The sequence below is a fragment of the Chrysemys picta genome, chromosome 16 (genome assembly GCF_011386835.1).
Source record: "Chrysemys picta bellii isolate R12L10 chromosome 16, ASM1138683v2, whole genome shotgun sequence".
Taxonomy (NCBI): Eukaryota; Metazoa; Chordata; order Testudines; family Emydidae; genus Chrysemys; species Chrysemys picta.
The window spans coordinates 12,693,996-12,718,669 of record NC_088806.1 but is presented as its reverse complement, the minus strand read 5'-3'; the positions used below and the strand labels follow the sequence as shown (position 1 = coordinate 12,718,669).

Genomic DNA, 24,674 nt, shown 5'->3' with positions numbered 1-24,674 from the left:
AGCTTATGCTCCCAGTACTTCTGTTAGTCTCAAAGGTGCCACAGGACCCTCTGTTGCTTTTTACAGATTCAGACTAACACGGCTACCCCTCTGATACTTGAGTGGTATAAGACACTTTCAGTTTCATATAAAGTAAAATTCCAGAGCAGATTACAGCTCATGACTCAGAATCAGGACAGCAGATCCACACCCTGTTCTCTGATATCATACTTGGGAAAAAACAGCCAGTCTTCCCATTTCAGCAGGAGAAAGCCCAGAAGTCACTCTGCCAAAAGATGGAAACTGGGATTTAAACTCAGAATGATCACACTGTGTCTGGGATCCATCCAAATCCCCATGGTGGTCCATGACACTATCTCAATGAGCCCCAATGAGTCTGATTTAGGATCAAAGAAAACAAAGAGTGATCTCAGGCAAACAGAGCTGAGAACACTGCATCATGTGCCACTTTGGGAGAGGGAGGGTATGATCCTGGAAGCCAGTGGCCAGTTCTTGTCCAGGCTGCAGGTATTAGCTAAGAACTCACAAATGCATAGCTGCAGACCAGACCAGTTCACCTGTGTGTTAGTTTTGCTCAAAACAGGTATTGGTTTTATAAGAAGGTGTTTAGTGTTCAGACCCTATGAAATGCTTGTATATTGCTGCAGGTGTTAATCTCACTTATAATGTCTGTATCCCATGTTGTGAGGTAGTATTTGAGTGTTTGCTCTTGGAGTTGTTAAAGTTTTGGCTCTTCAAATGCAAACTGCCACAGTCAGGAGAGAAACATTAGCAAGTGTGAAATACTGGTTTGCTACAGGATGTGTTATCTCCTGTCCAACAAAAGGATCATAGAACCATAGGGTTAGAAGGGACCACAAGGATCATCTAGTCTGACCCTCTGCCAAAATGGAGGCTGTGTTGGGGAGAGGGTTAGCTCAGTGGTTTGAGCATTGGCCTACTAAACCCCAGAGTTGTGAGTTCAATCCTTGAGCGGGCCACTTAGGAATCTGGGGTGAAATCAGGTCCCTTCCAGCTCTAGGAGATAGGATTGATTAAATTTAAACCACCCAAGACAGATGGCTCTCCAGCCTCCTTCTGAAAACTTCCAGTGAAGGAGCTTCCATGACTTCCCTAGGCAGTCCATTCTATTTTCCTACTGTTCTTACAGTTAGGAAGTTTTTTCTGAAATTTAATCTAAATCTCCTATGCTGTAGTTTGAACCTAATGCCTCTTCTCCTGCCCTCTGGGGCCAGAGAGAACTTTTCTCCATCTTTGTTATAGCAGCCTTTCAAGTATCTGAAGACCACTATCACGTCCCCCTTTAATCTCCTGGGTCTGCCCCAAAAGACACTTTGAACAGACAGATCGCTACACCTCTGTGACCCTTAGGATTTAGATGGTAACTCATTTGTGTGTCTACGTTTGCTTGCTTTAACCAGTAACTCTCTTGTTCTTTTTTCCTAGTTAATAAATCTTTAGATAGTTTCTTACAGGACTGGCTACAAGCGTTGTCTTTGGTGTAGGATTTAGAATACCAATTGAACTGGGGTAAACGATTGGTCTCTTCGTACTGGAAGGGACCTGAGTGCATAAGTGCTGACTCCGTGGGAGCTCCAGGGCTGGAACACCCATGGAAAAAAATTAGTTGATGCTCAGCACCCACTGGCAGCCAGCTCCCCCACTTCCCCCAGCACTTCCCATCTGCCAGTGGCTCTGCCAATCAACTCCTCCTCCTCTCTTTAAGCACCTCCTGCCCACCACGACCAGCTGTTCCACGGTGTGCAGGAGGCGCTGGAGGGAGCAGGGAGGAGCAGGGCCAAGGTGTGCTCAGGGGAGGGGATGGAACTGGGCAGAAAGAGGCAGGACAGTGGTAGAGGGGGGGGCGGGAAAAGGCATGGCGGGGGCGGGGCCTGGGTCTGGGGTGGAGCAGGGGTGGGATGAGGCGGGATGGGGGTAAAGGCCTGGGGGAAGGGTCAGGTGGGGGCAGGGCCTGAGGCAGAGCCAGTCCCTGTGCCTGATTGCAAGTGTGATTTTTGGTGTAAGTGACCATTTATCACTAAGTCCAGTTTGTCTGGATGGCAAGAGAGACTGGAGAGTCTAAAGTTACGTCTATACTTACTTCCTGGTCCGGATGTAAGCGATCGATCTTCTGGGATCGATTTATCGCGTGTTGTCTAGACGCGATAAATCGATCCCGGATCGATCCCGGAAGTGCTCGCTGTCGACGCCGGTACTCCAGTTCGGCGAGAGGAGTACGCGGCATCGACAGGGGAGCCTGCCTGCCGCGTCTGGACCCGCGGTAAGTTCGGACTAAGGTACTTCGAATTCAGCTACGTGAATTTGCGTACCTTAGTCCGAAGAGGGGGGTTAGTGTGGACCAGGCCTAAGGGGCCTGTCTGTGACTCCGTGGTAAGACTGTTATAATGATCCAGGAATTCATATTTGTTATTGGTTTGGTGAAGTCTAATTGTAGAACACAGACCAGTTTAGCGTTTCTGGCCCTTTTTTGACAGTCTGCCCTGAGGTAGGCACTCACGTTGGTGAGCCGTTCTAGACAGCATGACAGAGGGCTGAATGGGGAAGAAGATAAAAGTTTGCAGGGCTCAGGCAGAGAGTAACAGTGATGGGATGATGGGGGAAGAGGGAATCTCTCCGACTCATCCTATCTCCTTCAGGCGTCACAGAAGCTGAACAGATACTTTCCCCCCTGCCCCTGCTCCATGTGATAATTAATTCCATTTTAAATGAGAAGAAGGGTACCAAAAATAATTGCTGTTCATCCCAACTCTGAGCAACGTCAGAACACTTGTAAATACGACAGTCGGGTCTCAGTGGCTCTAACAATTGCTTTGTTGTGATGCTGCAGGGTTGTTTAGATCAGGAAAAGTGTGGGAGGTGAGGTCAGGTCGTGAGGAAACATGTTAGATAATCCCAGCCCCTGTACATGGCAATGTCTTTACTGCGAGAATAGTTGCATTTTTACATCAGGACAGCTACCTCCAGCTGGCTAACCCCATGAAAATCGTAGTGGAGATGAGACCCTAGTATATTTTCCCTCAATGTAATTAGCTGAGGTCACCCTTCTGTTCCCCACCTGTGTCTGAAGGACATTCCTGGAAGGAGAGGTGCACACTCCCATTATTCATTGGAAAATGGAGTAGATAGAAAAGACAACAGGATTCTCCCAAAAGAAGAGTGAACTGCAAAAGTTAGAGGTGGGCAACTCACCTGGGGGAGTTGAATGACCACAGTGAAGCCAAAGGTACAAAATAGCCTTAAAAGTCACTGTGGGAATTAGCAAAAGTATTACAGGGGGAAAAGAAATGTTTAACAACCCTAGACAAGGTCTTCATGGTGCTTATTTCCCTTGCAGATTTGCTGATGGTAAATAAAGTGTGAGCTCTGATGGAAGCTTTTCCCACACTCCCAGCATTCATAGGGTTTCACACCCATGTGGATTCTCTGATGTATGATAAGGGCTGAGTTACGTGTGAAGTTTTTCCCACACTCACAGCATTCATAGGGTTGATCTCTTTTGTGGATTCTCTGATGTCTAATAAGGGCTGATCTATCAGTGAAGCTTTTCCCACACTCACAGCTTTCATGGAATCTCTCCCCCATGTGGATTCTCTGATGTGCAATAAGAACGGAGCTCTTAGTGAAGCTTTTCCTGCACTCGCTGCATTTATAGGGTCTTTCTCCTGTGTGGATTCTTTCATGTATAATAAGGTCAGAGCTCTGAGTGAAGCTTTTCCCACACTCACAGCATTCATAGGGTCTCTCCCCCGTGTGGATTCTCTGATGCGCAATAAGGACTGATCTCTTCGTGAAGTTTTTCCCACAGTCACTGCATTTATAGGGTCTTTCTCCTGTGTGGATTCTCTTATGTATAAGAAGGTCTGAGCTCTGAGTGAAACTTTTCCCACACTCACAGCATTCATAGGGTCGCTCCCCTGTGTGGATTCTCTGATGCTTAATAAGGGCTGAGCTGTTAGTGAAGATTTTCCTGCACTCACAGCATTTATAGGGCCTCTCTCCTGTGTGAATTCTCTGATGTGTAATAAGGGCTGAGCTGTTAGTGAAGTTTTTTCCACACTCACAGCATTCGTAGGGTCTCTCCCCCGTGTGGATTCTCTGATGGTGAATAAGGGTTGATCTCTGCGTGAAGCTTTTCCCACACTCACAGCATTCATAGGGCCGCCCTCCTGTGTGGATTCTCTGATGTGTAATAAGGGTTGATCTCTGAGTGAAGCTTTTCTCACACTCACAGCATTCATAGGGTCTCTCCCCTGTGTGGATTCTCTGATGTTGAATAAGGGTTGATCTCTGAGTGAAGCTTTTCCCACACTCACAGCATTCATAGGGCCGCCCTCCTGTGTGGATTCTCTGATGTGTCATAAGGGTTGATCTCTGAGCGAAGCTTTTCCTGCACTCACAGCATTCATAGGGTCTCTCTCCCGTGTGAATTCTCTGATGTTGAATAAGAGATGAGCTATCAGAAAATTTTTTCCCACACTCACAGCATCCATAGGGGCTCTCTTCCATGTGGATTCTTTGATGTCTAATAAGGGCTGAGCGCTGAGTGAAGTTTTTCCCACACTCACAGCATTCATAGGGTTTCTCTCCCGTGTGGATTCTCTCATGGTTAATAAGGTCTGAGCATCTACTGATGTTTTCCCCACACTCAGTGCCTGGGTTGTTTCTCTTTCCCCTGAGGATTCTCTGCTGGGCTGGGGTTCCCTTGACATCTTTGTGAGTTTCCCAACAATTAATGGATTTACCCACTTTTTCCTCTGTCTGGTTTCCCAGCTGCTGCTCTGGCCTCTGCTGATGCCCATAACCTTCTCCCTGCTCACAATTCCCAGGCACATTCCCTTTGTCTCTTTGTGATGATGCCCTGTGCAGTTCCACTTGTTCAGTATCTTCCTCTTTAGAATTCTGCTCCCTCGTCTCACTCACCGTTCCATCACCTGCTGGGATAGAGAGGGAAACCTCAGAAACAGGAATGGAAAAGAGAGAGCAAACCAAAGTCTGTGCTGGAGAGACAGAACAAAATCAGGAACTGAATTTCCCCAAACTTTTCCCCACGGGGAGTCAGGAGAGGATCGATTCTGCCTCCACATCCCACCAAAAACTCATGGGAGAAGGGAGGTCAGGGAGGGAGCTACTGCAAGGTGTCAGTCAGGATGGATAGGAAGCCATGAGTGGTATTGGCTGCGAGCATATGACACCTGCTAGACATGGAGAGCTTCCAAAGTCTCTGTAGGGAATCCCAGCTGTTTCCTTCAGGCACTGACAGTTTTTGAGTTTGTTTAATGATTCCTCACCAGTGTAGGTACATTTCAGGATCTCTCTTTCCTCTGAGCCCTGGTGATCTAGGACCAACGGCTCTTCCCCTCGTTCCAGCTGGGAGTTCACATCGGGTCTGTCAACTGGGAACTCTGCTCGGGGGAAAGAAAACATAGGAGATATTTGTCACAAGATAATATTCCATTATTTTAACCCTAGCCCATTTTAAAGAATTAAAATCCCAGAGCCAGTTCAACAGGTACTCAAAGGTGCCGGGCACTCTGCTTATGGGGGATTTAACTACCTCCACCTCCGTCAGGAACACACACCAGGCAGACAAAGGGGCTCCTAGAACCCAGAGTCAGTAACTCCATGTCGCGGAAAGTGAAGGCTCTGGCCACAATGGAAGGTCCCCTGCAAATGCTTCTTGCTGATCTCAGAGGCCCAGAGAGAAGGAGAGTGCTAGGGAAGCCGGGACTGGCAAGCGTGGGCTGGTGGGGTTCAGCGGAGTGAGGAATAGGAGGGAGCAAGGATGATATTGAATGCACGTTGTCAGGAGCAGTAGATGTTAGGAGGCATTAGGGAATCTAGCAAGTCTGGTGTAATGGTGGTGGTGGGGTTATGAACATCCCCCAGTGCGGGGAAGGCTGGGGAAATTAGGACCAACAGACTCTAATTCCTCTAGAAAAGGAGAATGTGAAAAATAAGAATCAGGCCTTGTGACTTAGGAGGGATGGACTCAGAGATCCAAGGAGCCTGCTGGGAACAGAGTTTGTGGCTGCTGCAGATGGGAAAGGAGTCTCTGTGTCTCAAGAACCTAAGGGTTACAGTGGACGAGAAGCTGGATATGAGTCAACAGTGTGCCCTTGTTGCCAAGAAGGCTAACAGCATTTTGGGTTGTATAAGTAGGGGCATTGCCAGCAGATATAAACTGGCCGTGGGGAAGTTTAGGCTTGAAATTAGACGAAGGTTTCTGACCGTCAGAGGGGTGAAATACTGGAACAGCCTTCCGAGGGAAATGGTGGGGGCGACAGACCTGTCTGGCTTTAAGATTAAGCTAGATAAGTTTATGGAGGGAATGGTTTAATGGGATAACGTGAGTTTCGTCAAAGGAACACCATGCCATCGCTGGTAAATAGTATAATGGCCAATGAGAGTCTGGCTGGAGAATCTTGCCTATATGCTCGGGGTTTTACTGATCGCCATATTTGGGGTCGGGAAGGAATTTTCCTCCAGGGTAGATTGGCAGAGGCCCTGGAGGTTTTTCGCCTTCCTCCGCAACATGGGGCAGAGATCGCTGGCAGGAGGATTCTCTGCTAATTGAAATCTCTAAACCACAGGATTTGGGGACTTCAACAGCAGAGTCAAGGGTAAGGGTTGGGACGGCTTTGTGGCCTGCATCATGCGGGAGGTCAGACTAGATGATCATAATGGTCCCTTCTGACCTTAAAGTCTATGAGTCTATTAGTCTATGAGATCGAGGGACGTGATCATTCCACTCTATTCAGCATTGGTGAGGCCTCATCTGGAGACTGTGTCCAGTTTTGGGCCCCAGACTACAAGAAGGATGTGGAAAAATTGGAAAGCATCCAGTGGAGGGCAACAAAAATTATTAGGGGGCTGGAGCACATGACTTATAAGGAGAGGCTGAGGGAACTGGGATTATTTAGTCTGCAGAAGAGAAGAATGAGGGGGGATTTGATAGCTGCTTTCAACTGCCCGAAGGGGGGTTCCAAAAAGGATAGATCTAGACTGTTTTCAGTGGTGACAGATGACAGAACAAGAAGTAAAGGTCTCAAGTTGCAGTGGGGGAGGTTTAGGTTGGATATTAGGAAAAACTTTTTCACCAGGAGTGTGGTGAAGCAGTTAAATGGGTTATCTAGGGAGGTGGTGGAATCTCCTTCCTTAGGGGTTTTTAAGGTCAGGTTTGACAAAGCCCTGGCTAGGATGATTTAGTTGGGGGTTGGTCCTGCTTTGAGCAGGGGGTTGGACTAGATGACCTCCTGAGGTCCCTTCCAACCCTGATATTCTATGATTCTATAATTCTATGATAAAAAGTCTCACTACCAACTTAGGACATCGCCAGGAATACACACACACTTGTACCAGGGAAGGGGTCCTGTGTTGTGGCTGGGAGGAACATAAGGGCTCAGAAATGGTAGCTGGGGTCACAGTGGGTGGGGGAGAAGTGTTTGTGTGTGGTGGGGCCGGGGGCAGGCACTGAGTCACCGAGAGAGAAGACTGAAAATAATAATATTTGGGGAAATTCTGTAGAACCAAGTGAAAGTGGAATGTAATACGAATGGAGTGCCGGCTCCAAATTAATAGGGCTTCAGCAGGGATAGTGTGTTAACTGGGCGGGATTCCCCCAGCACTCCTGATCCTCAAAAGCTCCCCTCTCCTATGTCCCACTGACCCCATCCTCCACCTCCTCTTTGTCCCATTTCTCCAGACCCCCTGAGATGGAGTTGCTGCTGCTCTGTAATACTGATGACGGCTGTGTGTTGTGTGGGCTATTGGGGTGATTATGGTAGGATTGATTTGGTTTAGTTTAATAGGGGGATGTAAGGAAAGTAAGCAGAAAAGGAAGAAGACTGGCTCAGGATGAGCCACCACTTGATAAACACTAAAGGGCTGAAAGGAGACAATACCCAAACTCTTAGCTTCGAATATTCTCCTGCCTCGCTCCAGTCCCCTTCCAGCATTCAGTTTGATGAGCCGGGCCATGGCCTGAGACCCAGACGGTGAAAGAACTGGGCAGTTTAAAAAGGGACTCCCTCTAGAGAGGGAGGTGGCTGTTCAGGTAATTGTTTGGGGGAAAGACACATAGACACGGGGACCCCGCTGGGATGTCTGAAGAAGTTCTGCCTGCCTAGCTGACTGCCAGGGGATGGGCTTTTAGGTAAAACAGGCATGCGTGAAGGCGGTTTGCAATTTTAAAATAATTTTTCTCTCACCCTTTTTTCCGACAGCACAATAAACACGACTTCGATTTGCAGAAGGCTGCTCTGTCACTGCGCACTGCTGATCCCAAACGGCCGACGGTGTCTGCGTTCAGCCTGGCCGGCTGGGTAAGCAGGGCGCATACAGAGGCTGCTGCAGCCCAGGGCCTATTCTAGGAGTGGGAGAATTGCAGAATTCCACGCCAGGAGAGGGAAAAGCTCGAGGCCTGACATGCGAGGAGGGGTGTGTGTGGGGAGACCAGGAGAGGGGACAGAGATGCAGGCATCCCTGTCACTCACTATGACACCCACGCCCCTTCCTCCCGCTGCTTCAGCCCTCCCCACCTCCTGGGAGCCCAGCAGCACTCGTTCCTTGCGTTCTCTCCTCTCCCATTGTCCGCTGTCCTCCTGTCCCAAATTTCCTGCCGCCCCCATCACTTTCCACCCCGTCCTCCCACTGTCCCAAGGGTTCCTTGCTCCTGACTCCCTGGAGCTCCTGCCAAAAACATGTCCCCTCCCTCCCTCCCATTGCCTGGAGCACCCGCTACCCGGCACCCACCCCCACTTTGCTTCTACCACCACCAACAGCCCTCCCGGCTCCTCAAACTCCTGATCCAACTCTCTCCCATTGCTTCCAACATTCCCCGGCATTCCTACAGCAGGCGCTCCGTGGCATCCCCACTGCCCCCTGCCTTCCCAGCTGTCAGCTCTCTGCCCCAAACCCACCCCCCAGCCTACCCTGACCTGGACCCTTCTCAGCTCGCTAACACTGTCCTTCCTACTCCCCAGACCCCCACCCCTATTACTTCTATTACCATATCACTTAGGGGCCCCAGCCATGACCAGGGCCCCAGTGTGCTGGACGTGCTACAGACCCAGAGCACAAAACCAGCCCCTGCCCCAAGGCGCTGACAATGTGAGAATAAGACAAGAGAGAGGTGGATACAGACAGATGGAGGGAGCACAAGGGAACAATCACAAGGTGTTGGTCACTGTGGCAAGCAGCGGTCTCAGCGCAGCGGCAGCCAAGCTATGGGCATGTTTTTTGTAGGCCTCATGGCAAAGAAGAAATTGAAAGAGGGGTGTGAAGGAGGAGGAGGAGGTGTGTGACGGGGTATATAGGGCCCGCACTGGAGATGAAGGGGTTAAGGCAGCACTCTTGGCAGCAGAAGCCACGCCCCCTCGCCCCTGCTGGGCATGCTCCAATGGCTATTGCAGTATAAAAGGGGGCCGCCCAGCTCCAGCCGAGGAACAGCCAGAATCCTGGACCGCAGAAGTCAGAGGGGCAGAGCCCCAGACTGACACCCAAGTGTCAGCGGATGCCCTGGGGAGGTTGCAGTCACAGGGAGCTGCGCAGCCCATGGAGCCCAGAGATAGCAGAGACACCCCAACTATGAGGACAGGAATCATGGTAGGAAGTAGCCCGGGGGAAACACTAACCATTGTCCACACAGGAGTTGGCGTGTTTCGGTCAGAATCCCCTGCTGACTCAGTGGCAAACCCACTCGCCACTAGCAGGGCCCTGGTGGAGCTGGGTGGGCCCAAGTCCCCCTGCCCCCTGCCACCCCAGCCCTGCAGTGGCAGCTTCCCCACCTGAGGCCAAGATGACTGTGTTTGTCTGACATCCACCAGAGCTAGGACGGCAGGCTCTTTGCTGTCTGTCCCGCCAGAAAGCTGATCCCCCTAGACTGATTATTGCTCTGCCTGGACTACAGGCCAGGGCCTCCCACCCTAGACTGTTTGGGGTGCGGCCCACCTAACCCCTATTGACTCTGGCCATTAAGCCACACAGCCCTGAGGCTAAAGGCAGCCATACTGACATGATCACAGGGCCCAAACGCCCTTCCTCCCCACTCCAAAGGGTGACGGAATACACAGGCCCCACAACAAGGTGCCTTTATGGATGTTCGTGGGGAGCTCCTCCCAAGCACAAGGCACAGCATGGGAGAAACCATGAGGGGGATGGTTTGAAAATTTAACATGTGAGTGATGGAGTCTGGTGACATGGGCTGTTCGGAATCATAGAATCATAGAATATCAGGGTTGGAAGGGACCTCAGGAGGTATCTAGTCCAACCCCCTGCTCAAAGCAGGACCAACCCCAATTAAATCAGCCCAGCCAGGGCCTTGTCAAGCCGGGCCTTAAAAACCTCTAAGGAAGGAGATTCCACCACCTCCCTAGGAAACCCATTTAACTGCTTCACCACCCTCCTGGTGAAAAAGTTTTTCCTAATATCCAACCTAAACCTCCCCCACTGCAACTTGAGACCATTGCTCCTTGTTCTGTCATCTGCCACCACTGAGAACAGTGTAGATCCATCCTCTTTGGAACCTCCCTTCAGGTAGTTGAAAGCAACTATCAAATCCCACCTCACTCTTCTCTTCTGCAGACTAAACAATCCCAGTTCCCTCAGCTTCTCCTCATAAGTCATGTGCTTCAGCCCCCTAATCATTTTTGTTGCCATCCGCTGGACTCTTTCCAATTTTTCCACATCCTTCTTGTAGTGTGGGGCCCAAAACTGGACACAGTACTCCAGATGAGGCCTCACCAATGCCGAATAGAGGGGAATGATCACGTCTCTCGATCTGCTGGCAATGGGGTAGGACTCAGCATCTCTATACCAAGTGAGAGATGACATGCAAGGTGGGGACCCATGAAGAGCTTTGACAGGGAAGTTATTCAGTTATAGAGATGGGGAGCCAGTGGAGGGAGTCAGAGAGGGCTCTCATGGATTTATGGGGTGTTGGATGTCCCAGCCTTTCTGCTGCCTCTCTGGTTACTGTCCCCTTTAATGTGTTAGATGCTAGGCTGAGCTTTCTCCACAGCACTACTACTCTGGGGGTAACAACCTTTTTCCTCATCATGGCTCCCTCATGAGTCCAAATGATTTCAGACTCCTCACAGAGATTCTCTCTTTAGGGGCCGAAGCAACCAGTAGGTACTTGCAATAACGCAAGATAGTGTTTTCACAAAAGGCCAGGATTTATTAGGACATTCGAATACAGTAATTAAAGATCCTTAGATTACTCTAGTAAAGCACAACTTCATTCAAAGTTCATATTGACAGAGTCGTCTGCCTTGCTTGACTTTATCTCTCTCTGTCTACCTGTCTCGGTCACTCTGCCCTGGGCAGCAGCAAACTGTCAGCCCAGTGTGTTTGTAACCTAGTCCTTTGTCCCAAGCTGTAGTCCAATTTTGTTCTCATGTTCTGTTTCGCTTGGCTCCCAGTCATTACACGTTAATGCCCAGCCATTGGGTCTTCCGTTGTCTTCCCAAGGTTCTCCATGCATACATGGACAGTGCTTGGTATCCATGCCAGCCTAGACAGGCCTATCTTACGCCAACAGCATTTATTTCTCCTGTCCCAGAAGAGAAATTAACTCCTTCCTGCCCAGTGTGTAACAAAGCAAAGTGACAGGGGAAGCTGAGTCCTGCATGTTTTTCATAGAAAATCTACAAAAATTCCAACATTTTCCACAGGAAGAGAGGGTCAAAACAAAGGAATGGGATAATTCAGCATAAAATCACAGAAATGTAGGGCTGGGAAAGACTGACGAGGTCATTTAATCCATCCCCCCACACTGAGGCAGGACCAATTATACCTAAATCATCCCTGACAGCCATTTGTCTAACTGCTCCTTAAAAATCTCCAGTGGGGGGGATTCTATAACCTCTTTTAGGTCTTGTCTACACGACAGAGTTTTGTCAGCAAAAGGCAGCTTTCGGCAGCAAAACAGGGGAGGTGTACACACTGCAATGCCACTTTTGGCGACAAAACTTCAGTTTTGGTGACACAATAAAATCACCTTCATAACAGACATAGGGATTTTTGCGCAAAAGTTTTGTGGACAAAGAGCCAGTGCAGACACCGTGCTTGATTTGTATCATTTTCATTGGCCTCCCACAATGCCTATCCTGACCACTTTGGTCAGCATTTCCAATTCCACTGCCCTGAAGCCAAGTAAACAACCATCTGCCCCTCCTCCTTTGAAGCCCTGGTAATTTTTGAAATTCACTTTCCTCAACATGGAGAGCTCACATTGCATCTTCCCAGCTGACCACGGCGGCTCCACGCAGCAGATGCTCTCTTGCGTGGAGCACTTCAGAGCTGCTGGAGCTGCTCAGTATTTGGGAAGAGGAGGCTGTGAAGTCCCAACTGTGCTCCAGCCGTAGGAATTTAAATACTTAACGGAAGATTTCTCGAGGCGTGTGTGAAAAGGGCTACGATCGGACACGGTGCAGTGCAGAGCAAAGATCAAGGAGCTGAGGCAGGCGTACCAGAAAGCAAGGGAGGCAAGCCATTGCTCTGGTGCTGCCGTTTCTATAAGGAGTTGGATGCTATCCCTCAGTGGCGACCCCACCGCCAAGAGCTCTGTAGATACTTTGGCGGGGCTGGAGCCTGCAGAGAGTGGACCTAACCCAGAGGACGAAGTCATTGATGAAGAGGTAGAGTTGGATGACAATGTGGAACCCATGGCGGGGTCACCCAGTGGTGTGTCAAGTCAGGAGTTGTTCCCCACACTGGAGGGGTCTAGCCAGCTTCAGCAGTTGCACTCCGGCAAGCAAGAAACAGGAGAAGAGACCCCTGGTAAGTGGTTTTGCTTTGTGAAGTGCGGAGATGGGTTGAGGGCATAGAAATGTACAAGGTTTCTCAGTTTCCCATTCACTCCACCCCCACGGACACCTTTTCAAATGAAAGCTGGACTTACGTTCAGCTCTGAAAGTCAACCCTTCACTGGTACCTCCTTTCCCACCAAGTGTGTGTGTGTGTGTGGTGGTTGTGTTTTCTGTGGAATAAAAGTTTTTGAATAAGTAATCTTTATTTGTTTCCTGCAAATTGTGATAGCAGGCGGCAGCAAGACATACACAAGCAGTTTAATCATTTGCTTACTGGAATCCTAGGCCACAAAAATCACAAAGTGCTTCCTAGCAAAATGCAGTTTCATTAAGCATTGCAGTGCCAAGCATAGTAATATACATCACTGGTTCTCATTTTCAAAGTGTTGCCTCGAAGCCTCCCTGATTCAAATTGCCCCTGGTTGTGCCCCTCTAATAGCCCTGGGATCTGGCTTCTCAAAATCAGCAGCCAGGCTGTCTGCCTCAGCACCCCACCCCTGAGCAAACTTTCCCCCTTACCTTCACAAATATTGTGCAACGTACAACACGCAGCTATGACCATGGGAATATTATCGTCATTGAGGTCTAACCTGCAAGAAAGGCATCACCAGCACACCTTTAATCTGCCAGACGTATATTCCACTACCATCCTGCACCTACTCAGCCAAGGGCTGAACCACTCTTTACTGTTATCCAGGTTTTCCGTGTAAGGTTTCATGAGCCATGGTCTCCCAGGATCACTATGGGCATTTCAACATGCCCCACTTTAATCTGCTGGTCTGGAAAGAAAGTCTCTGCTTGCAGCTTTCTGTACAGGCCAGTGTTCCTGAAGATACATGTGTCATGCACCTATCCGGACCACTCCACGTTGATATCCGTGAAATGCCCATGGTGATCCACAAGCGCCTGCAATACCATAGAGAAATACTCCTTTGTATTGATGTGCTGTCACAAGATGGTCCGGGCCTAAAACTGGAATACACGTGCCATCTGTTGCCCTGCGGCAGTTAGGGAATCCCACTGCCGCAAAGCCATCCCCTACGTCATGCACATTGTCAGAAGTCATAGTGCTTCGTAGCAGGATGCTATTAATGGTCCCACACATTTGTATGAATGCAACCCCAATGGTGAACTTCCCAACTTCAAACTGATTCGCACCCTAACAGTAGTAGTCTGGAGTCGGCAGCTTCCACACTGCGATTGCCATGAGCTTATCCACCGAGAGGACAGCTCTCATTTGGGTGTCCCTGCAGTGCAGGGCTGGGGCGAGCTCCGCACAAAGTTCCAGGAAGGTGGCTTTCCTCATCTGAAAATTCTGTAGCCACTGCTCTTCATCCCAGACCTGCATGACAAGGTGATCCCACCACTCAGTGCTTGTTTCCCGAACCCAAAAGTGATGGTCCACTGTGTGCAACTGTTCCGTGAATGCCAAAAGTAATGTAATGTTGCTTCTATCCATGGTGGACAGCACATCAGGCAACTGTGAATCCTGTTGAGCTACGAACTTCACAATTAACTGCACTGCCATTTGGGATGTGTTAATGACAGTTAGCAGAGCATTGGAGAGCAGTGCGGGATCCATCCTTTCAGATAGAGATGGCAGGGTGAACAGCAAAGAAAGGCCGTTGAAAAATGCCGTGAACCAAAGACGGAAGTGCATGAAATGCTGGGACAGAAAGCACTGCATCATGTGATGTTGAGCCTGGACCCATGACACACTGTGATACACACCACCTTCCCACAAGACCTAGCAGCAGAAGGTGGCGAGCAGAACTGTGGGATAGCTACCACAATGCATTGCTCTCACTGTCAAAGCTATCACCCCATGTGTGGATGCACCCTGTCGACAGAGGGAGCGTAGTGTGAATATGCAATACCGATTGTCTTATAGCGCTTTTTGATCGTCAACAAAACTTTAGCCGACAAAACTCTGCAATGTAGACAAGGCCTTAGGAACCTAGTTGAATACTTATCTATCCTTATAGTTGGAAAGTTTTTCCTACTAGCCAACCCAAACCTCCCTTACTGCAGATCAAGCCAATTACTCCTTGTCCTAACCCAGTGGACAAGGAGAACAACTGATCACTGTCTCCTTTACAATAGCCTTTAATATGTGGGGTAGGTGCACTCACATGGACTGAGCATGCTCAGTAACACTGCTGAAGCCGGCTGCCCTCACTCTGCCCCCTCCCCCCACTATCAGCAGGCACGGGTCGTCTCTGGCTTGGGGGAAATATTAAGAGTGCTGTTTTAGTCATTTTAGCTGTTGAGTTTGAGTTAATGGCTAGACATCCATGAGGAGAGGTTAGAGAAACAAGCTGGGATTTTAGCTTGGACAGAAGCAGACAGGTCTGGAGTAGAGGGGTAGGTCTGTGAGTCATCAGAATAGACATGTTAGTTGAATTTATGATTGTGGATGAGATTACCCAGAGATAAGGTGTAGAGGAAGACTAGAAGGGGATTGTGGCATTCTGTCCCTCAAAGCAGCACCCTGGAACCGCCATATTCACCCCGTCATGTAATTATGATATATTTCATACAAAGCATGCCATTTAAGATATCATATGAAAGGTCATGATCTGCTGAAACCCATTGTTCTGTCCAAATATGTATATCATTAGTGTGTATGAAGTTATGAGATTTTGCTATATGGTTGCTACTGAAATACGTTGTAAGTTTGAGAGTCTCTACTGGTAATTCCCCAGTGACAACAAAGGAGGTGATCCACACCCAGGAGGGTGTTAAGCGACTATTAAGGAGCAGGGGAATTCTGAGCAAGGGATTTACAACACTGTAAAAGGGCTGTGCAAGCATCACACTCAATTCTGTGACTCAGCAAACCCCACCAGGACATGTCTGGGCTAGTGTTTTCCAGGCACATGGACTGAGGATATAAAATAAAGGACAGTGGCATCATTTCTTGGCCTTTCTCCTCCCCCAGCTATGCTGGAAGTAACAAGAATGCTGAGAAGTGAGACTTGAACTAAGGAGACTGGCCCCAGGCTTACAGGGGAAGCCTATGTATTAAGAACTGTAATATCTAGTGGGGTGGAAAAACTGCTTGATCCAAATATTACTTAGTCTAAATAAGGTTTAAGATTTAAATTGTGTGCTTTCTTTTATTTTCTTTGGTAACTATCTCTGACCTTTTGTGCCTACCACTTATAATCACTTAAAACCTCTCTTTCTGTAGTTAATAAATCTGTTTTATGTTTTACCTATACCAGTGTATTTTGGTTGAAGTGCTTTGGAAATCTCAGCTCAGTTTACAAAAGCTGGTGTGTGTCCTCTCCACAGTGAGAGAGGGGTGGACTGGGTAATGAACTTATACTGGTCAGGCTTTTGAGCAGGGCAAGATGGTACCATTCTAGGGTGCAAGGCTGGGGGCTTGGGAGATTTGCTGGTGTCTCTCTCGGTGTGATTCGTGAGTGGCACAAGGAGCATACACACAATTTAGCTGAGTGTGGGGCACCACATGCTGTTGGGCTAGGTGGTAACAGCGCCTGGAGGGGTTTGCTGCTTGTCACTAGCAAAGCTTTGTGAGAGACAGCCCAGGCTGGAGAATTCAGGGGACACAGCGGTACCCCAGTTCCGGGTTGCATCCCAGGGATCTAAGTGAGCAGGGTGACATGCACAGCTTGTTCTGATTTAGATTTGCACTTCAAGCACTGGCGCAGAGATTTTAAGTGAGACTTTAAGTGTGGTGGCTGAAAACAGTCAAAGAGAAGGTTACCAGTTTGTTATTTTGGGCTGGTCTACACTGGGGGGGGATCGATCTAAGATACGCAACTTCAGTTATGCTATTTGAGTAGCTGAAGTCGAAGTATCTTAGTTCGACTTACCTGTCCGTCCTCACGGCGGCACGTCGACCGCTGTGGCTCCCCCGTCGACTCTGCTTACTCCTCCTGCCGAGGTGGAGTTCGGGCGTCGATTCGGGGAATCAATTTATCACGTCTAGACGAGACGCGATAAATCGATCCCCGATAGATCGATTACTACCTGCCGATCCGGCGGGTAGTGTAGACGTGGCCTTTCTGTTTGCTTATTTCGGGAAAGGGAAATAGGAGCAGAAAAAGCTTCAAGATGAGCGAAAAGCAGTGAAGCAATTGCAAAGTTAGAGCTGTACAGATTACGGAGAGCAGAAAAAGAGAGAGACTATGAGCATCAGTTCAAAATGAAAGAACTGGAGATAAAGGAGAAAGAGAAGGAGGCAGCCAAAAAAGCAGAAGCCCAGGAGTTAGCACATGAGAGGGCCGTAGAACCACAAGCTAAAGCCGCTGAGGGACGAGAAAGAGGGTGAATACATCAATTGGACTTGCTGGAAAAGCAGAACCAGAACCCTCCCACACCAGTGATTCCCACCTCTCCACAAATCCACAAATGGGAACCATTGTGTCCTAGCTCCAAAGAGACAGATGATGTTACTGAATGTTTTACTCCTTTTGAGAGGCTGTGTGTGAATCATCAGATTCCTGATGACAAGAGAATCCCCATTTTGGTTGCAAAGTTAACTGGTAAAGCTCTGAGTATATTCCAGGAAATGCTAATTCAGGACGATTTCGATTATGGTGAATGCAAAGAAATCGTTCTGAAATGATTTCAGATTACCCCTGAAACTTTTAGAGTGAGATTTAGAAATCTTCAGAGGGGTGCTGGTGTGAGTTATGGGGAATATGTGAACAAGATGAAAGGTTTGATGGAAAAGTGGCTGAGGGGAAAGGGCTTGCAAGCTTTGAAGAAATGTTTGCCCTTGTTGGTCAGGAGCATTTCTGAAGCATATGTAAAGATGATGTGAAACAGTGTCTGTAGGACAAAAATGTGAAAACTGTGGATGAGATGGCGTCTCTAGCTGATGACTTTGAGCAAACTCAGGCATCGGTTAAGAAGAAATCGCAAAAAGAGGGGTTTAAACCTGGTGAGAAGCAGGGTTCCTGTTTTACCCCTGGGAAGAAAGAGGGTGGCTGGGAGGCTGGACACTCACCTCCCCAAAACCCTTCCTCTAATCCCCGTCCCAAATCTCCTGTGAAAACAGAAGACCCCCAAAGGTGCTATCACTGTAATTTCACTGATCATCTGAAGAATGAATGCCCTGTGCTGGGAGGAAGCAGGCAGCCAACAACCCCTGTGAATGCTGCTGCCCTGAGCACAGAAGCCCGTCAGGTGCCTGTCACTTACCATACTGATTTTGTGAGATTAGCCTCTGCAGAACCAGCTATGGAGGACAGTAGGGTTGTCAGGGTTAATGGCAGGGAATGCTTAGGATGGAGGGATCTTGGGGCTCCAATTTCTCTGGTTAAGCAGAGTGGCCCCACATACCAGCATATTACCTGGTCAAATGGCAAAAATGGTAGAGGTGGGCAGAACCAGATACCCCGTGCCGCTAGCTAGAATTCATGTGGTGTGGGGAGATTTGGAAAGTGTTTTGACGGTGGGGGTGATGGAGCACCTCCTGGTGGACATGTTAATTGGGAATGATTTGTGAGGTAGCCAGAAGGAATATGATGCCGGGACCCCTGAGGAAAAGGGTAAAGTCCCAGGAACTGCTGAAGGAATGGGAGAGAGTCTCTTTAATTCCTATGAAACAGGGGGAAGCTGCATGCTTCCAGATGTGGGAGCGGTTGAGACCAGCTCCTGCAATGCAGCTAGAGGCAGCCTCTTCTCAGGAAGGGAAGGGGGGGTGGGTAGTGCCTGTTAGTGAGAAAACTATCCAGGTTTTTAGCTGTCAGCAGGTTGCAGCGGAACAAGGGGGAGACCCCAATCCAGAGAGCAAAGAGAGATGTGTCTTAGAGAGGGACCCAGAGAGGGAAACTGGGAAAGAAATAGTGGGAGTATAGGAATGGCTCCTCAGTGGTCACTTGGGAGAGGATGCCAGGACAGAATGGCTGATTCAATATCTGTGCACCCAGGCATTCAGCCTGTTACTCCGGTTTTGATAGAGAACTGTGTAACTGACCTCTGTGTGTGTGTGTGGGGGGGGGAACAGCCACACAGCTGGCTCCTCGGGGACAGAGAAAGGGGTGACAGAGGATTCCCCAATCCAGGTCCCAGTTTTTCAGGATGTTGGTCCTGATAGTTACTTTTTGGAAAGTAACTGTGTCTCTTTAAATCCAGAGGCAGCTCCCACGTCTGTGACAGCAGAGAAGTTCAGACCAGGAAGTTTACAGGTGGTGGTTCTTTGTGAGAATGCCAATCACCCAGCTAGCAGAGGAGAGCTATCCCCCCTCTCCCCCACCCCTGGGCTGGTGTGAGACTGAAAGCAGCTATGGAAGAGCTGCTGGGAAAAGCTGAATCTGAATAAAGAGCAGACACTCTTAGCCCAGAGTGTGCCCCAAGTCTCTGCCTCCCCTGAAACCTTCACTTCCACCAGACCCTCCCTGCCCCCTAGAACAACCCCTCACCAACCCCTTCCCTCTCCTCACGACCCCGTGTTCCCCACTCCCTGGTAACCCAGATCTCCTACGCAATCCTCCCCCACCAACAGCACCACTGCTGGGCCCTCCGTCCCCTATTCCTCATTCCCAGTCTCCCGCTCCCCCAGCCCAACCCACTACCACGTCCCAAGAGCTCCTGTTTCTGACTCCCTCCCACTGCTCTCAGCCCTCCCTGCTTTGCAGCACCCCACGAGCACCAGTCCCCCATCATCTTCCCCCTCCCACTGCTCCCTGCTCTCTCTTGTTCCAGGGAGAAACCTGAGGAACCTCACTCTGTCTCCCATCAGCAGATGGTCCCACCTGGCTGTCACACCCTCCCCACCTCTGGGAAGTTGTTATACCAGAGTCCCAGTGCCGATGTAGTACTGGTTCAGTATTACTTTCTCTTTTAAGGTCGACTGTTCTACTTTCTCTAAAATTCACATGCTTATTGACATAGTCTTGAAATAAACTGCTCACCATGGAGGTGGAGGGCGAGTTTATTGGTCCAAAAGTAGCATTAATTTGATCAAGAGGTTCCTCAGATACAGCCCCCCTCAAAGCCACCATTTACAAAAATCATTTTCCTCTTAGAACTTGAGGGTTACCTGTTCTGTTCATTCCCTCTGGGGCACCTGGCGTTGGCCACTGTCGGCAGACAGGATACTGGGCTAGATGGACCTTTGGTCTGACCCAGTCTGGCCGCTCTTATGTTCTTATTTTCTTGCACCTGCCTGGGGCTCATATTATGGTTCTAATGGTCTCCTGACTAAACTCCGTCCCTTGTCATTTATCTCAGCTGTTCTATGGCACCCAGGGCCTCTATGGGGAAGCAGTATTGAAAAGTTAATAACTGTAGAGTTTGCCAAACTGACGGGTGAAAGAGAGTGAAGTGCATGTGTACAGCAAGGCCCCGTTAACAGCCAGAGGGTTTCCAGCAATCTGCTCTCACAGTAATTGGGTAACTCAAGAGGACATGCTGTGGCCATTGGATCTGAGCCCTACCTGTGATCACTTTCGCACAGTGTGTGCTGTGGGTCTGTCTTGCATTCTGCAGGAGTTCCTCTTGGATGTTTTGCCCTGATACCAAAATTGCTGGGTTAAGAGCAATATTTTGAAGTGCTCTAACATCCACATGTAGACTTTGGTTTGCTCTCTACAGAGAAGTTTTGCCAGCATAGCGCTGTCATAAGACAATATGAACATAAGAACGGCCATACTGGGTCAGACCAAAGGTCCACCCAGCCCAGTATCTGTCTACCGACAGTGGCCAATGCCAGGTGCCCCAGAGGGAGTGAACCTAACAGGTAATGATCAAGTGATCTCTCTCCTGCCATCCATCTCCACCTTCTGCCAAACAGAGGCTAGGGACACCATTCCTTACCCATCCTGGCTAATAGCCATTAATGGACTTAACCTCCATGAATTTATCCAGTTCTCTTTTAAACCCTGTTATAGTCCTAGCCTTCACAACCTCCTCAGGCAAGGAGTTCCACAGATTGACTGTGCATTGTGTGAAGAACTTCTTTTTATTTGTTTTAAACCTACTGCCCATTAACTTCATTCGGTGACCCCTAGTTTTTATATTATGGGAACAAGTACATAACTTTTCCTTATTCACTTTCTCCACCACTCACCACTGTTGGTTATTGGTGTGAAAAATCACATCTCTAACTCACACAGCTATGCCATCGAAAGCGCTAGTGTAGAGACAGACATAGTAGCAAAAAAAAGTCCATTAAAATCATGGAAATTAAATGGTCATAAAGTACAATAATGCAGCGTTAAAGTTACCCGGTGCTGCCTCATGCCCTTCCAGTATGCGGATAGTGGCTACATTTAAAACCACTGACAACCAGGAAAAGAAGATCTAAAGTACACGCCACCTCTGCAAAGCAACCTTAACTCTGCCCCCCCACCCACTAATCCTGGAGCTGGCAATAGTCAGCGGAAAGAGGTCTGTAAGGGTGGTATCAACTTTAACAAATTACCACTGAAAGTGGCAGATTTTCCCCCTATTGGAATCTTCAAGTCCAGACCGGATGCCTTTCTGGAAGACGATTTTGTCCAACACAAGGTATTCAGCTCAGTACAGCAGTGACTGGGTGAAATTCTACGGCCTGTGTGATACAGGAGGGCAGAGGAGATGACCTAACACCCCATCCTGGCCTTAAAATCTGTGAATCTATAATAGATACAAGGAAGGACTAAGAATGTGCCATTGTTTGTGTGGTGTTCCACAGACAGGAACACCAGCATTTATCCGCATGCCCTCCGGCTGTGTGCACTGGGCCAGCTGTAGCTGTAATCGGATGGTGGAGAGAGCCGTTGGAGCAGCCTGGCAGAGCTGTGACCGTGGTATGCAGAGAGGTGCAGGTGACCCCTGAGGGACCGAGTCTGCCTCATTTCCGTGCTGAGTGTTGCAGGCTGTGTCAGTGACAGTGCACAGGGATTAGTTCTAGCCATGGGGATTGACAGCAATCCAGTGGGATACACACTAGGAGTCTCCAGGGCTCAGTGAGGGGCAAGTGAAGGCAATGACTCAGAAGGAATCTCAGGGGGAGCGTAAAGGGCTGGTAACAGTTTGTAAATCTGAGCTGGGTTGTGTGCGGCAGGCTCAGGGTTTGAGGGCTGGCCAGGGGCAGGCAGCTTCTGTTCTTTATGCCAGACCTGAACCCACGTTTTGCCTTAGCAAAGAGACGACGTTAGACTCTGCGCTGTTCTGCTCCTGGGCTCTGTTCCCAGAGTGTTCTCTAGCAGGGCAGGGCACAGCGCTGGTGTGTGTGTCACTGGCATGTCGGGGTGTCGCTGAAACAGGGCAGAGTTAAGGTTACATTGCAGGGTGACGTGAACCTTAACTCTTCATTTCCCCTTCTAAGAACCGAGGGGACGGGAATCCTTACCCAGCGAGGTCACATTCTCGTAGTTCTCCTGCATGTCGTCTCCGTAGAGGGCTCTCTGAGTGGGGTCCAGCAGAGCCCACTCTTCCCTGGTGAAATCCACAGCCACCTCCTCGAAGGTCACCGGCCCCTGAAAGAGCAAGAGTCCAACGCTCAGTACCTGCTGCCCCACTCACAGCCCCACTATTCACAGGGGAGCAGGGCCAATCACATGGAAGCTCTGGGTGACTCACAGTCAGCAAAGTCCCACCAGCACCCCGCTCAGAGCAGTCAGAGGCACTGGGGCGGGGGTGGGGGAGAAAGAGAGAGAGCCCCTTGTCCCTTGCCGCAGAGAGAGGGGGCGGGGTCTGCACATTCATCACTCACCTACTAGACAGGGGGCTGATACAGCAGACGTAGCCCCCAGCCATGTCAAGGGACAGCCCCCAGTAGGAATCCCAACACCTCCCACAATAACAGCAGCTGTGTGTGTGTGTGGGGGGGGGGCATCTCCCCCAGGCCTCACTGGTGGGTGCCCCCTTCATATTTCATAGCAACCTCTCACTAGAAGGTTTCGGATCCAGCAGCAGGAGTCTGGTATGCTTTCCTAGCCCTGCCCAGGAGGTTTGTTTCCTGCCTCAGTCACTAGCTGTTTACTGCCCCTCTCTCTCCAAAAGCAGCCCACCAGCAACTCCCCCGTAATCCCTACCTGAACTGGCTCCACCCCAGCCACTTCCCTTCCCTGTCCCGTGGGAGGATGGGACGAGCTGAAGGAAAACATGGATGTTAAGTTGCAGCCGGCCAGGGCAACTAGGGAGTTTTCAGAACAGGCTTTAGTTCATTTCATAGCACAATTCGCCCCAGGTTCTTTCCCTGAAGACAGACGTTCTAGATTCTGCCATGCAAACAATGGCAATATCTAAAACACAAGTAGTAATGGGGAGGGGGAGGGGAGTTAATTACCCAGAAATCTGTTGGAAAAGTAATCTGGCCAAACACAAAATGCCCAGTAAGTTCATGGACTATATTGGGAATAATTTTTGTTTTGGAAGACAGAAGTAGTAATAAGGGGTCAGCTGTTTTAGACTTGATTCTGACAAAGCTGAAGGAATTGGTTATGAATCTGAAGGTGGAAGGCAATTTGGATGAAAGTGATCACAAAATGACAGATGTAATAACTGTAAGGAAAGGAAGGAGTGAACGCAGCAGAATAAGGACAACTGATTTCAGAAGAGCAAAGTTCAAGAAACTCAGAGAATTGGATGGTAAGGTCCCCTGTGAATAAAATCTAAGGGGAGGGGAAAGTTTAGGAGAGCTGGCAGTTTCTCAGCGAGACAATATTAAAGGAGCAACCGAAAACTCTCCTGATGTGAAGGAAAGATAGACAGAAGAGTCAGAGGCCAATGTGGCTCCATCAGGTGCTCTTTGGTGACCTGAATATGAAAAGGACTCCTACAAAAAGTGGAAACATGGACAAACTTCTGAGGATGAGTACAAAAGAATAGAAGAAGCAGGTAGGGACAAAATCAGAAAGATGAAAACACAAAAGCAGTTACACCTAAGCCTGCCTGGCCTACACGAGGCAATTAGGTTGGTATAATTCTGTCACTGGTAACAGAAAAAATCCACACCCCTGTGTGACGCACAGTGTGGACAGTGCTAGGTTGACAGGAGAATTCTCCTGTCAACCTAGCTACCGTCTCTCAGGGACGTGGAGCATCATGCCAATGGGAGAACCCTGCCCATTGGCGTAGGTACTGTCTTCGCAAACCCTGTAGCAGTTTATGTGTAGACATACCCCTAGTGTGAGGACATAAAAGACAATAAGATATGGGTTTTATGACTACATTTGGAGCAAGAGGAAAGCGAAGGAAAGAGTTAGGTCCTCTGCTTGCCAGGGAAGGAGAGCTCATGACGGATGGCAGGAAGAAGACTACGATGTTTAATGCCTATTTTGCTTCAGTCTTCACTGAAAAGGTTAATTATGACCAGATACTTAAAACAATTATTATTAACTTTGAGGGGGAAGGAACAAAAAATAGGGAAAGAACTGGTTAAAGAATATTTAGAGAAGTTAGATGTATTCAAGTCAGCAGGGCCTGATGAAATTCAACCTAGGGAACTTAAGGAACTAGCTGAAGCAATCTCAGAACCATTAGCAATTATCTTCAAGAAATTATGGAGGACAAGTGAGATCCTAAAGGACTGGAGTAGGGTAAATATAGCGTCTATCTTCAAAAAGGGACATGGAGAAATAAAGACCAGTCAAGCCTTACTTCAATTCCTGGAATGATACTGGAACAAATTATTGAAACAATCAATTTGTGAGGCTAGCAGGGTGACAACATATAAACAGCATGTGTTTGTCAAGAACAAATCATGCCGAAACAACCTAATTGCCTTCTTTGGCGGGGTTACTGGCCTCATGGTTAAGAGAGATGCTCTAGACATGATTGATCTTGATTTTAGTAAAGGCTTTTTACACAGTGCCACACGAGAGCCTTATAAACCAACTAGGGGAAATGGAGTCTAGATGAAATTACAATAAAATGTGT

General features: G+C 48.8%; 2 protein-coding genes across 22 annotated transcripts in view; one reads left to right on the top strand and one right to left on the bottom strand.

Annotated features, from left to right (window-relative positions):
* Positions 1-24,674, bottom strand: part of LOC103306853 (zinc finger protein 436-like) — a 495,746-nt gene that overhangs the window by 1,406 nt on the left and 469,666 nt on the right. For 12 of the 21 annotated variants that reach the window (XM_065569416.1, XM_065569417.1, XM_065569425.1 and 9 more), the window contains 4 exons: positions 22,144-22,270; positions 12,923-13,000; positions 5,310-5,423; positions 98-4,955 (listed from right to left, as the gene is read on the bottom strand). In XM_065569416.1, coding sequence (XP_065425488.1) covers positions 3,319-4,955; positions 5,310-5,423; positions 12,923-13,000; positions 22,144-22,270 — 1,956 coding nt within the window. In that variant the 3' untranslated portion in view covers positions 98-3,318. The remainder of the gene's footprint in view (positions 1-97; positions 4,956-5,309; positions 5,424-12,922; positions 13,001-22,143; positions 22,271-24,674) is intronic. The other 9 variants (XM_065569420.1, XM_065569423.1, XM_065569433.1 and 6 more) reach the window with 4 other exon arrangements.
* The window catches only part of LOC135976036 (nascent polypeptide-associated complex subunit alpha, muscle-specific form-like), a 1,165,876-nt gene that overhangs the window by 1,099,191 nt on the left and 42,011 nt on the right, over positions 1-24,674 (top strand). The window lies entirely within an intron of this gene.